Source organism: Beta vulgaris, chromosome 3, assembly GCF_026745355.1.
Source record: "Beta vulgaris subsp. vulgaris cultivar EL10 chromosome 3, EL10.2, whole genome shotgun sequence".
NCBI lineage: Eukaryota > Viridiplantae > Streptophyta > Magnoliopsida > Caryophyllales > Amaranthaceae > Beta > Beta vulgaris.
In genome coordinates, this window is record NC_079204.1 from 14,558,262 (window position 1) to 14,577,285 (window position 19,024).

At 35.6% G+C, this 19,024-nt stretch overlaps 1 protein-coding gene and 1 pseudogene across 1 annotated transcript; both read left to right on the top strand.

Moving 5' to 3' along the window:
- The first annotated feature begins 9,280 nt into the window (after positions 1-9,280).
- LOC104888840 (endochitinase) lies at positions 9,281-10,820 on the top strand. The gene is made up of 3 exons (XM_010673940.3): positions 9,281-9,783; positions 9,893-10,043; positions 10,242-10,820. Exons 1-3 carry the CDS (start codon positions 9,321-9,323, stop codon positions 10,645-10,647), a joined length of 1,020 nt encoding a protein of 339 aa, XP_010672242.2. The 5' UTR covers positions 9,281-9,320; the 3' UTR covers positions 10,648-10,820.
- A 1,930-nt stretch (positions 10,821-12,750) lies between these two features.
- LOC104888842 (20 kDa chaperonin, chloroplastic-like) lies at positions 12,751-16,489 on the top strand (annotated as a pseudogene).
- The last annotated feature ends 2,535 nt before the right edge of the window (positions 16,490-19,024 follow it).

A 19,024-nucleotide genomic window follows, 5' to 3' on the forward strand; every position in this document is an offset into this window, starting at 1 on the left:
TTGCCTTGATGCTTAAACACCAAAAAGTCGCCTACTTGTAAATCATGATCTTTGCAAAATCTCTCCCATCCATCTGTAAAATGTGGTCTACTACTACTTTTATCACCAATTGATGACATTACAAGTTTGACATACCAACTTCGCCCTTTTTTATCCCTTAATTCTGCCTTCTTCTCTTGCGTAATTTGTAAATCTCCCAAATTTATAAGAAACGATTTTGGAATTGACTGCACAAACCAAAGTTCAAGTAACATGGTTATAGTATTTAGAACAAGCTAGAAAACAGAACTTCTAGTACAAGACATTTTAAGAATAGTAAAGCTCATAAAATTGAGTACAAATAAGAAAAAAGGAAAAGAGAAAAATGAAGATATATGGATTGGAGGACTCACAAAATTGTAGAGATTATTAGGAAGGAGAGGTTGGAAAAAATGGGCCTTGTTAGGGCTGATTTTCCTCATGGTGAAATGTTGAATACTTTCCGCTTCTTCTTTTTTCTTTTTCCAATGTTGAACAGAAATTGTTACGTTGAAGACATTATTATAGCAAGAAGATGAACCTTTCAAACCCACTATACAAAGCTGGAGTATTTTGATGAGCGACCATTAGGTTTCTCCTGCATTCCTTCATTAATTCTTGTAAGGCATGCATGCTTAATTTTTGGTCTACTCTCTCCTTTACAACTTACAAGTACTCTCCTCTCAAAAAAAAAAAAAAACTTACAAATCTTCTCTCAAACCTGATAATATCAAAAAAAAAAAAAAAAACTCTCCTTCAAAAAATAATTCCCTCTTCATAAATATATGTTGGATTTCAATTGGCATAATAATATATTATTTTGATTTAGTCAATAAATTATAAAAAAAATATTGATCTCTTTCATTTTTTACCAAATTAACAAATCCGTTAATATGGTACGTAGTACTACTCAAAGAAAAACTGTGACAAATAGATATTATGTTCTTTATATAATGTGACAAATTTGTTTGAAATAAATAGTATGATTGAAATATTCATGAAGAACAAATACATAAATAATATAGACAAACAATAGAATAACAGAGACTTATCTGCGGATATTTGTTAACTGAACTTGTTGAACGACTAAATCACATACCAATGGCGTTGTGCCGTGGTAAGGAGGCCACTACTTCAAAAGCGATTTTGCAACCATAGTGGTGTAGGCCTTTCCGACCCCCCAAGCTCACACAACACCCACAAGAGTTGAAATTTTTCAAGAACTGCTCAAATCATAGGTAAGGTAGCTAGTATTTTTTGGGTTAGACAATGAATTAGATAGAGAAAAACGATCAAGAAGGTATTTAGATGAGGGTTAAGGAAAACAATTCCGAAACAAATTTCGAAATAACAAAATATGGCTTTCAAAAATCCCAAACAACCGCGAGTTGCGAGTTGCGAGTTACTCTCGACAATCCACCATGAGACACGACCCGTACCTCGAGTCGCGGCAGGCACCACGAAATAAGCAAATACTCCAACTGTGCACGAGGCACATGAAGATATGCGGGATGCCACAAGGGTGCGCAACACGCATCCACCGTGCATGGCTCGCAGCACACTGCATGGCACACAACCTCTTCGCGTGACACACACCCTCTGGCAGACACCTTCGCGTTCTTTTGGATTTATTCCAGCAAAATTAACGATTATATTAAATTGTGATAGTCAATATATTGGATTATTATAGTCAATATGACAAATTAGTATTATCTTTTTATACAACATATCGGATTTTTATTCTTATTATTTATTACTATTATCTCTTAATTATGATGTCACAAATTGAATTATGAAAATTATATGATTAGTTTTGTCATAAAAAATACTATAATGACATTTTTTTTCTTACTATTTTTATCAACATGAACTAAGAGCAATTACAGCTGTTTAGTTTTGTTAAAAATCTCAGCCTTGAGATAGTTTCATTTTCAGCAGGGGCGGATCTAGCATGGATTTAGTAGGTTCAGCTGAACCCACAAAATTTTGGAAAAAAAAAAAACAAGGACAAATTCTGGAAAAAAAATAAAATAAAAATACCTTAAGAGAAAGGAAGCGCATAACAATTAAGTTTCAACAAGGATAACACAGTGGTCCGAGTTCGAACCTTCTCTCCTCTTTTTTTTCGCAATCTAATTTTATTTTTCCCCAAATTTCTCTAATTCTCTCTCCTCTCTTCTCACTTTTCATAGAACCTAGGGTTTAACATACTCGACAAACTACCACACACGATACCAGCCTCCATCCTCTCACAGTACTCTGATTGTCCGACGACAGGTGACCCGCCGGCCACGGCATACTCGCACGGTGTTGTCAGAACCACAGCCTCAATTCTCCTCTTCTGTCTTCTCTACTTTCGGAGCCTCTACTCGAATTTAGGTAAGGTAATTGACTAATTTTTGCCTTAAACTTTTATTTACCAATTCATTTAGTAATTAATAATCAATTAATGCTTGAATAGATGGTAATTTACGAATTACATTAACGGAATGCTTGGATCAATTGAAATTATTATTGATTGTCATGAGATTAATTGAGACTCTTAAGTCTTAAGTTTTAACTTTGTTGGGTGAATTTGCTATTGTTATTGAAGTTTAATTCGGATTTTGGGTAAAGTTATTGGTTATTGAAGTTTACTTTGTTGAATTGAATTATTCATCATTAGAAATTAGAGATTTAGAGTATAATTTAGGGATGTCAAATTCAATTTAGTGATGTTGAATTGAATTTGTGAATGAAGGATGAAAAGTTTGGAACATTTTAGGAAGTCTCAAAAGTCTTCAGCTTGTTCTTCACCAAATACAAGGGAGTCTCCAATTGATGAGACTGAACTTCAATCCCATCCCCTTGCCCCTAGCTCACTGCCACCACAAGTTCCACAACATAGTCAACAGAACACTCTATAATGAGCAAGTTGTTCAAATGCTAATGTGGACGATAAGACTCGTGATTTTGAACTTCTCCCTCACGATCCGAGAAAGCATATGATTCCTTGAATTGGGAATTTATTAGGGAGTTGTTGGTTGGTCTAGAGTTCCCTATAAAGTTCATTAACTAGGTGATGATGTGTGTCACTACTCCATCTTTCACATTGAGTATTAATGGCAGCTTATGTGGTTTTTTCCAAGGCAAAAAGGGCATCAACCAAGGTGACCCAATGTCACCACTTCTATTTGTCCTTGCCATGGAAGACTCTTCCAGATTGATGAGTACAATGAGTAAGAAGGAGGGCTTTTCATTTCATCACTGATGTGCTTCTCTTCAAGTGAGCCATTTGATTTTTGCAAATGATTTGATGTTATTTTGTAAGGGAGAGGTGCAATCTGCTATGCTAATGAAGAGAACTATGAAAGCCTTCTCTAAAGTCTCTGGGTTGCATGCTAGTCAAGATAAAACTGCAGTATATTTTAGCAATGTGAAGGAGGAGATAGCTGAAAGAATATTGACTGCCACTGGTTTCTAAAGAGGTGAATTCCCCTTCAGATACCTAGGCAAGCCAATCACATCTAGGAAATTATGCAAAACTGACTGTGATGTTATTGTGGATAAGATGCTCAAAAGAGTAGTATGCTAGAGCTCAAGACATCTATCATATGCAGCCAAAGTTACTCTTATTAACTCTGTATTGATCAGTTTACATACATTTTGGGCTCAATTTTTCATATTACTTAAGAATGTGATGGAGAGGATCACTAGGTTGTGTAGAGCATTCTTATGGTAAGGCAAGGAATATTTACATAGACCAACCCTTGTTGCTTGGAGTAAAGTTTGCATGCCAAGAAAGAATGGAGGGCTAGGTATTAGAGATTGCATGACTTGGAATGTTTCAGCTATGGGCAAATATGTATGGCAAATTGCACAAAAGGAAGATTTGTTATGGATAAAATGGGTGCATGCTGTTTACATCAAAGAGCAAACTTTTTTTTTTGGCAATTCAAAGTTGTTATTGATAACCAAAAAAAAGGGTACAACCAAAAGGATCTACAAGGGCTTAACAAACAAGAAAGGAAACTCCCCCACCTTCTAGGAAGGGTTTGGAGAAACCAATCATAATCCAGCCCTACACATCAGCTAAGCAATAAACTCATACAATACGCATCTGCCTAAGCACATCATTACATCTACAAGCAACCTTAAATACAATTTGTTTAAAGCTTTGCCCAGGTGACAGACAATCCTTCCCAAAAACAACTTGATTGCGTTGCTGCCATATATGATAAACTGTTTCTGCATAGAGCATCGGTAGGAGTTGGTTGTGAGGATTCTTTCTATGAGCAGCAGCAGCAAGGGCTTGAACATCTCCTGCTCTTATCTGGACTGATTAGCCATACCAATCTGATTGAGACACATTTGTCATAACTGATTGGAAATTGGGCAATCAAAGAATAAATGAGAGCTAGTTTCACTAGCATTTGAACACAATACACATGTACTGTCTTCCAGCAACCCCCATTCACAAAGTCTGGTCTTAGTTGACAATCTACCATGAAGCATCAGCCAAGTTATAAATAAGGCCTTAGGACTAGCCCTATTATCACAAATAACTCTTTTCCACTGAACTATAGGTTGCTCACCCCTCATAGTCTGATACAGCTTTTTGATGGAAAAGTGCTCAACTGATAGAAATTGCTGAGGTTGGTGATCCATTAAAATGACTCTACTAGCCCAAATTTTCTTCAAAGCCCAAGAGAGCCTAGCAGGGATGAGCATAGTAAGCAGGTTATTTTGCTTTATATAATAGGCATGTATCCACTTAATCCATAGCCTATCTTGTTTCATAGTGATAGCCCATAGATGCTTAGTAACTGCTGCTTTGCTCCAAGTAACAAGGTCTTTTAAATTCCAGCCACCACAAGCTTTCTTCATGCAAAGCTTATCCCAAGCAACAAGAGCTCTCCTGCCTTTACTCTAGCCACTCCACAAGTAATTTCTGCATACTCCTTGAATCTCTTTCAATACCTTCTTAGGTAGTATAATAATTTGGCACCAATAAAGTTGGAACCCTTGTAAAACAGATCTTACAAGTTGCAACCTAGCAGCATATGAGATGTTTTTAACTGCCCAAGATCTGACTTTGGCAACAGTTTTTTCAATAAGTGGCTTGCACTCTTGATAATATAGCTTCCTGGTAGTGAGGGGAACCCCAAGATATTTAAAAGGGAAAGATCCCATAGGCATCTGAACAATAAGCTGCAAAGTACTCCTTTCTTCTTCTGTTACCCCTGCTGTGTAAAGATTACTTTTATCAAGGTTAGCAACCAATCCAGATGCATGAGAGAATGAAGTGAAAGCATCAAACATTAGTTGCAGAGAGCTAGCATCTGCTCTAGCAAACAACATGAGATCATCTGCAAACATCAGATGAGTTATGTATAGTCTCTCACATCTAGGATGGAAATTGAAGTCTGGGATTTGTTTCAGTTTACCCAGACATCTAGAGAGGTATTCTATGCCTATTGCAAATAGAAAAGGGGACATTGGATCCCCTTGTCTTAATCCCTTCTGAGCTTTAAAAGGCTTACAAGGAACCCCATTGATCAATATAGAGAAGGACACAGAAGATACACAAGCCATAACCCACTTGATGAATCTAGAAGGAAAACCCAGTTCATTCATCATCGTCATTTGAAGAAAAGGCCACTCAATAGAATCATAGGCCTTCTTGAGGTCAACTTTCATCATACATCTGGGAGAAATATGTTTTGTTGTATACCCATCAAAGAGCAAAATTAGTGGGCATATGGGCCACCTTATGATGCCAGTTGGGGTTGGAGAAATATATGCAGAGTGAAGGATGTGGTTAGAGGTTATGATGCTAAAAATAGGTGGTTGGATGGAACCAGAAAATATTCATCCAAGTCAGGATATAAATGGCTCAAAGGCCAGTTTGAATTAGTTCAATGGCATAAATGGGTTTGGGCAAATTTTAACATTCCCAAACATTCTATTATTGCCTGGATGGTTGCATTGGGGAAGGTCAAAACAAGAGAAAAACTTGCTGCAGTAGGTGTGTGCTCAAATATTCAATGCTTACTCTGCCATAATGGATTGCTCTCATCTATTTTTCAAATGTCCTTTTAGTAGTAGGGTATGTGCTGGGATTATGGTGTGGTTGAATTTGAAAGTAACTACTGATGAATATCTATATACTGGCTGGAAAAAATGGAGAAGGCAGTGTAGAAACAAGAAATTACAGAAGGGCTACTATTGTGCTCTGGCAGCTACTATGTACCATGTATGGAAAGCAAGGAATTCAGCTATTGGCATAATGTTGATCCCAGACCTGAGGCTGTGGTAAAGAGTATACAGAGTGAAGTATGCAGGCGTATGAGAAGCAAAGTCAGTAGCAAATGGTCTAAAACTGAAACAAGTTGGCTTGAAAGCTTGGAAGGAAGTATAGGCTAGATATGCTAGCAGTTTTGTATAGGCAGTTGAGTAGTTGATGTTTGGTTTTGTGTTGTAGGTGTTATGTGTTGGTGAAAATTTTGTATTTTGGTGGCATGTTATTGCTCATTTGGTAATATATCCTTACATTTTACCAAAACAAAAAAGAAATCCAAATTCCTTCTAGATTTTCATCCATGAAATCCAAGAACAATCTAAATTTATCCACTACATTTTATTACTCAAAAATGAAAATTTATTAGCAATAGGAACTACAAATCCTAAATTAATTTAGAAAAATTGCATATTAACATCATGTTACGAAAACGAAATCCTAAAATCCGACAAATAACAGCAAAAGTAAGCTTAAAAATCTGAAAAATTACCACTTTAAATCTTCTTTGAGTTTAATGGAGAACTTTGAATCTTGCTCCAGCTTCCATAAAGGACAAATTACTAGTTTTGAGTGTTGTTCAAGCTTCAATGGAGGACGAAAATGTCGAGCTATTGTAGGTTAGTGAAGAATTGGGTTTTTTTTGCACGAAGGAGGTGTGGACTGTTATTTTGGGATTTGACTATGTTTTTTGGGGATCAATGAAACCCAAATACCCAATAAATAGCCGCCTTTAGATTAAATGATCCAATGGCTCATATTTCTTCTCATATAACTAGTTTTTCTCACATAACTATGATATTCTCACCAGAGCCCAAATATATATATATATATATTACCTAAACTGATCTAAAAAAACAATCCTTAAAATTGCATGTATTATTCACTATACTAGGCCCATGTTCTTTTGAACTTATCTGGATTTATATGGACTAAATTGAACTTATTCGAATTTATTTGAACTTAGTAGACCTTATTAATCCTTATCCCAGCTTATTAGACCTTATTTTGTGAGTTTGTCAAACTTTATTTTTGCTAAATTAAAATGAACTTATTTGATCTTACGAGACCTTGTTAGTTATTAGACTTTATATAAACTTTAAAACTTATTTTTTTTCCTTATAAAAAAGAAAACCAATTAAATAGATTAGACACTATAACTTCTTAATTATCTGCATGCAAATCCTTGCGTGGCCTCTCTTTGTTGTTTAGTGTCTGTTTAAAGAAAAAAAATTAGATTTTTCACCAAGCACCTATGAGGTTTTATAAAATTTATGAGGTATCCTATTATTTCAAAAATTCATCGATTACCCTTTAAGTTTGTATATAATGTACTAAATACCTTCAATAACTTACTGGTGTTGATTATATTAACTTAAATGACCGAAAATCAGTTGGTCCCTATCCTAATTCTCCTAATATTTCATATTATGCCCAATAAAGTCTTTTAAAAGCAGACAAATTTTTCTAATAGGTACTTAGGTCATTATTAAAACTATTTTGACCAGATAAGAAAATAGAAATTTATATCACTATAAAAGGATATTTTTTACATAATGTGGGTTAGTAGGCGAATTAAGTTGGGTTTCAAGTGATTTGAGGTAATTTAAGTTAATAGAATCAATACCAATCAATTCTTGAGGGTGTCTGATACATTATATACAAACCTAAAGGTGTCCGATGAATTTTTGAAATCTTAGGAGTAACTCATGAATTTCGTAAAACCTCAGAAATAGCCGGTGAAAAATCCGGTAAAAGAAAAACTTGCATCGTGCGTAGGGATGACAATGGGGCGGGTCAAGTAGGAGACCCGCCCCATCCCCGCCCAAGTGGGATGGTGATGGGTCTAGGTTTGGTGGGGATGGGGCGGGGATGGGGATTAAAATTCTACCCGCAATGGGTGGTGGAGCGGGTATGGATTTTATGCTATCCCCACCCCATCCCCGCCAGCCCTGCCCATCCCCGCCCGCCCTACATATATATGATTAAAATCCTATTGATATACTTATATTATTAATTATTTTATCTTGCAAAATACAAATATGTGGGTGTGATGCAGGTACGAAACGGGTGCGGATACCCATATGGGTGGTGGGGGTGGGGATGAAGTGGGTACGACGCAGATATGAAGCGGGTGCGGGTACCCATGCGGGTGGTGGGGCGGAGATGGGTATAAATACGTACTTGGTGGGGGCGGGGATGAGTCTGAAATATTCCCCGACAATGGGTGGTGGGGCGGGGGTGGGGATTGGAATTTTATGCTGGTGCGGGTGTGGAGGTACCATCCTCCGGACCTCCGCACCCGCCCCACCCAATTTCCATCCCTAATTTCGTGCGCTTTTATTTTTCCCGGTATCGTGCCATCATTTACGGGCAATTTACATAAAGTTGAAAAAGGCCAGTACCCTGTACAGCCAGCTCTCTGCGCGCTAATATGTAGAGTATATCCAACGACAATGCTATTAATTAGACCCTGAAAGTACCCTTTGAAAAAGGAAAACAAGCCTTGAAATTCTTAATGAAATGCACAAGATCAATTTTTATTTTTCAGGTGCAAATGCGCAAGATTAATATATTGCCAAAACTCATAGGATCTCACAAACGTATCATAAAAAAAAGTATATCAAATCTAACCTTGTCACGATCTCCAGATTAATATATTGTCAAAGTTCATAGGATCTCACAAACCTATTGTCTAAATCATATGCAAGCCTGGATTCTTTTTTTTTTTTTGGATAAAATTATATACAAGCTCAGATTCTTTTTTTTTGGATAATTTGTGGTAGTTTCGATAAAATCATATTTGTGACCTGACCTGGCCAAAGATTAGTAAAACATAAAATTAAAGGTGGTGGTCGGTGGTACGTACTCTATAATTATCAATTAAAAAGTAGTAATACACACATGGTGAAATGAAATAATTTAATCCGTAAAAAATCTGCAAAAACTTATATAAATAGCAACACAAATCACTAGCTAATAAGTACAAGAAAATCACAAATCAGTAATCACAAGAAAGAAAACGATGAAAATAGAAGCTAAGTTAGTAGTAGGAGTACTTATCCTCCCTCTAATCTTCTTAGTAAACCAAAGTGAAGCACAACAATGTGGTTCACAAGTGGATTACAAGAGAAACTGCACAGAGGGATTTTGCTGCAGTAATTATGGGTATTGTGGTACCACTAATCTTTACTGCGGTGAAGGATACTGCCAAAGCCAATGTCCTGTACCTTCACCTCCTACACCTCCACCACCTCCACCACCTCCTATGCCACCAAGTCCTATCACCGATATATTTTCCGAAGCAACGTTTGAAGAAATGCTTCTGCATCGTAATAATGATGCATGCCCTGCTAAAGGCTTCTATACTTACTATGATTTCATTACTGCTGCTACTTCATTTCCCGAGTTTGCTAATATCGGCGATGTCGAAACTAGGAAGCGAGAACTTGCTGCTTTCTTTGGCCAAACCTCTCAAGAGACCACTGGTTTGTTCCAACTTCTTGTCTTTTATCTCTTTTTATTTACTAGCTAGCTAATATATACTTGATGTGCGTTCTCTTCACTTGAATTTTACGAAACTTATCTAATATGTAGGAGGATGGCCGACTGCACCCGATGGACCATATGCCTGGGGGTATTGTTTCAAGAAAGAACAAACTACAACTAGTTACTGTGTTGAGTCAACTGAATGGCCTTGTGTTCCAGGCCAACTGTACTACGGCCGTGGACCTATGCAGCTTTCATAGTAAGTTTTGTATGAGCCACAATACCTTTTCCAATTCTACTAACATTTGTCTTTCATGCATTTTCCTATAATTTCTTGTTTCCTTTTGATATTATGTTGAGCTTCTTTTTAAGTAATCTTTGAACAATACAAATTGCTTCTTTCTTTATTATACTCGAAAGCTAATATGAGTCTTCTTTATTGGGTTAAATTTTGCAGCAACTACAACTACGGGCCAGCAGGAGTTGCACTAAACTTGCCGCTTCTTTCTAACCCAAATTTGGTAGAAAATGATGCAATTATTGCGTTCAAGGCTGCACTTTGGTTCTGGATGACGCCTCAAGCACCCAAGCCATCTTGCCACGCCGTCATGACCGGGCAATGGGTACCAACTCCAGCAGATATAGCCGCAAATCGATTCCCTGGATTAGGGGTAACCATTAACATTATTAATGGTGGTCTCGAATGCAACATCCCAGCCCCAGATACCCGAGTCGAGAATCGAATTGGATTTTACAAGCGCTATTGTGATATCCTTGGGGTTAGCTATGGAGAGAACCTTGATTGCTACGATCAACGTCCTTTTAATTGGGGTAGTCTTCTCTCGCAGGTGGTAGATCAGTGATCAGTGTTCTTTTATGTTTATTAGTACTCCATGTATCACTAAAACTAGATGAAGATCTACTCACTCCGTTGTCTGTTTTCCAATAATCAACGTAATGGTTGTATGTATCAAAACCTTTGCTACAAACAGAAGATGATAATAATGAAAAAGGTTGTGTTGCACTGTCTCTTCAATTTCTCTATGATGCATTGCTCTGTATTGGCGGGTTGCCCAAAATATCTTGTTAGGAATTTTACGCAATTTATTATACATCGGATATGGGGTGTATAATATGCCTGCTACGTTAGGGTCGGTGTTCATAAAAAAACCAAAATCGAAAAATCGTACTAAAAAATCGAAAAACCATCTAAATGAGTGGTAACCATATCGGTATAAAAAAGTTTTAACGAATCGGTATAAAAAAGTTTTAACGAATTGGTAACCGAATAGGTAAAAGTAACGACTAAACGGTACAATTACAATTATGATTTTTGACTAAACGGTTATCCGAAAAATTGAAATATTTTTTTGCTCTATCTAATTATATTAAAACTTTTTCCAAAAATTACATTAATTCTAATATTTGTTACTAAATAACAACAATAAGAGGAAGTATGTGAGTATTTGAAAACTTTAGTACTAATATAAACATTATAATTGGAAAAAGGAGTAAGTTATAAGTGTTATTGTGTCTTTCAATGGATATTATCCACTTTATAATATATTTTATATTAGAGTATATATAATATTAAAGTATATGCAAAAAAATAAAAAAATAAATCTTAACTTTAAGTAAAATATAATAGTATAACTTGAATAACGGTTAATGGTTAACCAAAAAACCGTACTAAAAAACGATTAACCGATAGGTAGTAACCGGTCTAAACGGTTACGGTTTATAAAAGAGAAAACCGAAATATTATCTTGGAACGGTTAACCACCCATGAACACCCTTAGCTACGCCCACAATGGTTCTTTTTATCCTATGCAAACACCATAACTATTATCTCACTTATTGCTCATCGAGAGTGTTAAACATGTCGTTTGGAGAGCCCAAATGAACAAAAAAAAAAGAGAATGAAAGGAAAAAGAACTTAGAGTGTACAATGCGCTCGATTTGGGTGTATATTTTTATTATATATTATCAATATTTAAAAAGTTCACCCACGATATACAATGCACATATTTGACTCATTTCATGTTGAATAATTGCTTTTCTTTTGTGTTAAAATACGATAAACAATAAATCATAGTTGTTTTCTATTAGATTAAATACGTGGAAACTGATTTGGCAAATACATATCAATATTATATAATATCATATCATTTGATAGTACTTTTATATATAGTTTGAGAATAAAGAATGATGACAAAGATTTTTTTTTTTTTTTACATGAGATACTGGTGAAATCCCTATTTCATGAAAAGACCACTAGAAATCTAAATCAATGAAATCCCTATATAACACAACAAGAATCCGCACTTTTAGCGTCTGAATTTACCATCCGGCCCTATCAGACGCAAATTAGCGTCCGTTTTTGTAAAATTAGCATCTGTCTTTGAACGGACTCTAATTAACGTCCGTTTTTGTAAAATTAGTGTCCGTCATTGGAGCGGACGCTAATTAGCGTCCGTTTTACAAGTTTACCGTCTAACTTGACGGACGGTATTCAATGATCTTAAAGAAAAACACGACCCACCTTACTCTTTCACCTCGCATCACAACCATCCTCTTTCTTCGCTCTTCTTTCTCGCTCTTCTTTCTCGCTCTTCACATCACAACCGTCGAATTTACAAGTTCGCTCTTCATCTTTCCATCTTAAAAGTTGACGAATTATCAAATTTCCGGCATCAAATTACCTTCCTCAAATTCGAGGTAAGAGAAAACAATTGCGCAATTTAAACAATTTCGACGAGACTCAAAAACTCGGATCTCCCACAAATTTGAAGGTATAATTTTTTAGTACTAATTTTAATATCAGTCTTATGCTTTGAAATTTGTATCTCATACATATTTTAGCAAGAATTCAGAATTTATTTGTTGTAATTTTTTCATTTGTAAGCTTATAATAAAAAAAAAGTCAGATTTTTAGGGTTTTAGTGTTATTAGATACGCCACTGAATTGTTAGATGTGATTTTTTTGGGTTTTTTCAGATCTAGTTTTTTTGTTAATTTCTCAATTCTCCTTCAAAACCCCATATTTATCCTCTCTTTTTTTTCGATTTTTATTTTCGTAAGTTTTTTTCGTTTTCTCGATTTTTATTTATGATTTTTGTTTCATATCTGGTTTTTTCTTGATTTTTTCGTCGGGTTTTTGTCCTAATTATTTCGTAACAATAAGGTTTTGGTGGTTGTTGTGGAAATTCAGGTATGGAGGTTTGCTTGGATCTTTGCAATCATAATGCTTATCCTTCTTTCGAGATTGTAAGTCTCTCTCCAAATCTAGATTATCAACTACTCTCCCAAATTCAATTCAATAACTGTCATATTCCATTGAATTTATTCAAAGATTTATGGTGATGAATTCATCTTTCTCGTCTGGATTGTTTTATGCTATTATCGTTTTTTGATTTTACGATCGAATGTTAATTGATCTAGCTCGAATTTTGGTACTTTGTTGTTGCTGATATTGATTCTGCATTTCGCGGATTTTTGTGCTTAGGATTGTTGTACTGTAGTTAAGCAAACCTTAGGTAGTTTTTATGCTTTCTAATGCTTGAATGTGGTCGATCGTTCTACTGCTCAGTAGATCGGTCAAGTGATTCAGATATGTCTTTTAGGTTTTAGTGTAATGTGGTCAGCGTGGACTGTTTCATCATGCGTCATTTGTATTACGATGCGAGGAGTTAATTTCCGATTACCTTATTGAAGGTTTGAAGAGTCACTGATGGAAAAGTGGGCGAATTGACGATTTTGCTTTATACTTGGTGTACTACATTATAGTGTCTCCAACTTTTGGTTAAGTGTGAAATAGTGAGATGCACTTCCAATGGAGAATGCAAAAATTAGAGGTTTTGCAATCAGCTACTAGGGGATAATGTGATAAACACTTAAAGATCATAGTGTCTTTCTGTGGATTTCATTGGATTTTGAATTCTTTTGAACGGCTACGGGATAGGGATACTGTAGATAGCTGATGGATTTCTTTCTGCATAGATCAATATACATTTGGGTAATAATGAAAAATTGTCGTTATGACAATATTTTTAACTACTTTAAGCAAAGTTTGTACTCCGTAGTTCTGATGTAAAGAATCCACATATTTTTAGATTGAGTTTGACTTTTGATTTTTAACAAAATGTGGAACTAAATAGAATTATAATGTTAATGAACTGAGATATAATAAAAATTACTGATATTGTCAAGATTTTGTTCTTGGAGTCCAGAAAAATCAACTAGTAATGTGGAATATTGGTCAGGGAGTGGTATTAATTCGGAAATTGCTGGGCTATTATTATGATGAGTACAACTGTACAAGTGTGCTATGAGATGGCAAAGTGTCTGGTTTGAAACGTGGATAGATAGATTGGTATTGTCACGAGTGCAAGATGTAAGCTACCAGTGCTTGAACAATTACTGACATTTGTTGGTTCACTGAACAGTATACCACAATTACACCTCTGGCTGATAGAGTGTTGATCAAGATCAAGGAAGCAGAGGAGAAGACTTCAGGTGGAATTTTGCTACCCTCAAGGCCTCAACTGCTCTCAGTAAGCCACAAAATGGTGAGGTGGTTGCTGTTGGAGAGGGAAGGACAATTGGGAAGAGCAAAATAGAAATTGGCGTCAAGGTAATTGTTTAGTTGCCTAATGTTGTTCGGTAATTAAACATCTCATCTGTTTGACCGATATTTTTCTGTCCATTTTACTTGGCGCAGACTGGAAGCCAGGTAGTGTACTCAAAGTACGCGGGGACTGAGTTGGAGTTTAATGGGTCAAACCATCTGTTAATGAAGGAAGATGACATTGTTGGCATCCTGGAGGCAGATGATATCAAGGAACTTAAGCCTATGAATGAGAGAGTCCTCATTAAGGTCAGTCTGCTTAGTGTTATATGGTTTATGTTTATACATGTGATATCATCCCTTGGCTAATTACTTAAATCACCTGCTGTATTCTCTATTTGATTATTATGCATATTTGCTTAGAAAGACTTTATTTGCAATACAAGTAAACGCACGGCTTTGGCTTAATTGTTAATGTAAAGTTTATTAGATTCAACATGGTTGTATTGATATACTTTATTAGTCTAGGTTGCACGGCTCTGTCTCATTTTCCTCCCAACCGAACCCTAACTATCTTTCCTTCTTCCGTCTTTTCCCAATTTTGAGGTTTGTCTTTCTGATTGAACTATTATTTATAAAACTATTATTTATAAGTTTCTTTTATGTAGGTAGTCGTTTAAATTTAAGCTTTCACAGAAGCCCTTTGATTATAGTATCAGTGCAGTTGGAAGCCTGGAGGCGGTACTTCTGACAAAGCAAAGCGGATCACAATTTGCGTAGAGAATGTCAAAGATCTTTGACATTCTCTGAACCATGATGTGATTAAGCTAAGGTATTCCGTCTTTCATGTAGATACAGTGCAAACTCTAGTATTTGGGTTCATCTGGTTGATTATATGTATGAAAATTAACTGTTACTTTTTTAAAGGAAGAATCATAGGAGAATTTACTAATGTCAGCTTGTATTACTTCTGGTATCAGTCTATATATAAATGAATTTTAGCCTAGATAGAAGGTATCACACTCTCGAAACAGTTGGATATGGTGCTTTTCCATGGGTGACTAGAATTTAAGTCTCCGAGAATATGTATAGTCTAATATCTTGATGATGAGATTAGTGATTATGTCTAATTTTCGTGATGAACCCAAACCTTGTATCTTGTGTAGGCTATCCAACGAATGTGGATGAACGTTTAGAAATAAGTTCATGTAGTATGGTTGTTGTATCCTTGATTTTTTATATTAGACCTTTTTGTAAATGGTAAGTATAATTAATGCATTTAATCTTGTTAGGAGGATTTTTAGAATAAAGGATATAGAGAAAGTTGATTGGTTTAATATTTACTTCCTAATATTTTTGCATTATATTCTTTCTATTATTTGCAATGTCTATATTTTTGCATTATATTCTTTCTCTTTTCTAGCATATGTTTATTTTAAGCTCTCTATATCTTTCTCATGTGCTTGGTCCTTGTGCATATTTCAACGTTGCAAGTATTCAAAAACGGAGGAAGTACTTATCTACTAGTAGAGGATTAGTGAATGGGACGAACTAAAACAGAAAAGGAAGGCAATCAGTTTATGTCACAGTGATTATAACCTGTGTTTTTGCAATTTCTTCAGAATCCTGAATTTTTTAAACAATGCAGATGATAGCAGCCTCGTTGTATCTTAGTAAAAATGTATGTATACCGGCCAAAGACTGTTTCTTAAAGGCTCCATTCATGTATTTATGGTGATGAAGGTGACTAGTGTCGAAAAAAAGCCAACAGTACTATGGAGCTGTAAAAAAAAAGGAAACTTATGAGTTATATGTAGACAGAAAGTCAAGATCTTGTTATTCATTTAATTCTTGTTAGTAATTGTTTTTTTCTGGTTAATTTCATTAATTTCTTTGTTTTTGTTGATTTGCAGAGTTATGAGATTTGCATTTGAGTTCCAGATTTGAAGTTGGTTTCGATCCAGATACCAGATTTGAAGTTCGTTTTGGTTCCAGATTTTTTTTTGTGGAGTTTAAAATGTACATGTAATTATATGAGATTTGTATTAGATTTTGTTCTAAGTATACTACAATTTAGTTCTAGAATTATTTTTTCATTTGTATCTACATTTATTATCAATAATAATTGAATTGATTAATATGTTTGCCTTAATAATAGAAGTATATGGTATTTGCAACATTTTATCTTATTACATTTAATATCAATTAATTAAAAGCAAAAAGCTATTACATTTAATACTAGTTAGCCAAAAGCAAAAAAAAAAAAAAAAGCAAAAAAAAAACCAGTAGTTTACCAACTGCTTCCAAGATTCGCGACTGCCAAAACGGTCGCTAATTAGCGACTGCCGTGGACACGGTCGCTAATTAGCGACTGCCTAGGCGGTCGCTAACTGTGCCTGACGGTCGCTAATTAGTGACTGCCGAAGAAGCGGTCGCTAATTAGCGACTGCTGAATAAGCGGTCGTTAAATGCAAAATATCAGACGCTAAATATTTAGTGTCCGCAAAGCGGACGCTATTTGGTGAATTAGCGACCAAGGGTTTTGCATCAGCCATTTAGCGTCCGTTGGCGGACGCTAATATATTTAGCGTCCGATTCCACGTTTTTAGCGTCTGATCTTTGCGGACGCTAAAGGCTGACATTCTTGTTGTGTAAGGGAGACCACTAGGAGTCTAAAAATTACAATACAAGGATAACAAAACAAAAATCTAAAACCCAAAAAAGCTAGATCGAAATTTCTAAAGCTCCCTAAAGAAGCAAGGAAAAAGAGCTACCAACAGCGGTGAAGCAAAACAAGGCCCGTTGCGTTGGACCAAATCAGGCCATCAGCGGTGGTCGACGTTAATGTCAGCGGCGACGAGAGTTCGACTAGGACAGGTAAAGAGTTAAGAAAGGGCAACAATCGCACACTACAAGAAAATGCCAACTTAATGACGGCCGAACAGCGACGGCTACAAAAACAGACGGTATTATTGTAAATAACGACGGTTTTAAACCGTCGGCATCACCGACCGCTTTTAACTTAAATAACGACGGCTTCAACGGACGCTGAAATCAACGACGGCTCTAAGTCGTCGGTGCTTTTAGTATTTTAAGTTTCAGATTTTTAGGGTTTAGCCGACGGCTTTAAACCATCGTTGATTTAAAAAAGGTGGTCTTTGGGTTTTCACTGTTTAAAACACACTGTCACTCAAACACGACTGTTTTTTCAAAATTTCCTCCCACGAACTGTTTTACTCGTTTTTAAAGAACTTGGGTTTTTGCGAAACCGGCGAAACTTGGATTGAAGGCAATGCTGGCGACCGTGGACCTGTGACCTGCGACCTGCGACACAGACCACATTTCCGGCAGTAATTTATACCCCTCTTTGTCTATTAATTTTTTTGAACTTTTTGTTACCCTAAAATTTGGGTTTTTGGATACAGGTGGGCAACAGGCACCACCTTACGCCAGCGTCGTGTAATTCACTACTTCAGCCTCTGCCACCTCCACCGCGTAATTAACTACTTCAGCCTCTGCTGTGTATTCTTCCAGTCCAGTCCGTAGCTTCTCTCTAGTAATTCGTGTTGTTGTTTAACAATTGTTATATGTTGTTGTTTAATTTGTTGTTGTTGTTTTGTTCTTGTTATTGTTGTAATTTTTGATAATTAGTGTTGTTGTTTAATATGTTGATGTTATTTGTTGTTGTTGTTTAAGCATTATGTTGTTGTTATTTGTTGTTGTTGTTGTTGTTGTTGTTGTTGTTGTTGTTATTGTTGTTGTTTTTTGTTGTTGTTGTTGTTGTTGGTGGTGGTGTTGTTGTTGTTGTTGTTGTTGTTGTTGTTGTTGTTGTTGTTGTTGTTGTTGTTGTTGTTGTTGTTATTGTTTCGCATTATGTTGTTGTTGTTAAATGTAAAAGCACTTATAACTGAATTAGTTTGTTGTTGTTGTTTTTTCTGCCATAGGACAAAGACAATAAGGTCTTACATGGTTTCTTTAGTAGGGAAAGATGGTATCAAGATAGAAGCAGTTGTAGCATGTCACAAGGAAACTAATGAATTCTTAGATATTATGGGCTTGTTAATGTTGTCTGTTATTGGTTGCTTTACATTCTACAACCCTTTGTTTGATGTATAGAAATAATAGTAGACTTTGGGACCTTATTGTTTTGGTCCTCTTCAACAGTTTATGTATGTGTTTGCAATGTTATGCAGCTTCACTAGCTTCTAAATGATAATTGATGTAAAATGTCTTGGTTGTGCAACATAAATTTGATGGATCCCTCTTGTATTAGCCTTTTCTTTTTTAGCTATTTTTCTTTTGTTGTTTAATTTTTGAGATTCATGTTTTTTCATCTGTATATCTGTGCTTGATGACCATTAAGAGTTGATCTGTTAATGGAATGTAGAATGTTGTTGGAATTGTAATTAGATTAAATTCTTGATTGCGGATTGAGTTCCTTTTTTTATATATGTGATTAGATGTTGTTAGAGGTGATTAGCACAAAGTCACTATCATGTAATGGGTAATGTTATAAATATAATTTAAGTGTTTAAATATATGTTTCCATCATCATGTGCCTAGAATTCTATAATTGTATGTATGTGGGCTATTAATGACTATTGTGATTGAAATGGTTTAGAATTGTAGAATTGGTCACTAAGAAACGGAAGGAGCGTTGGTGGATGTATGAT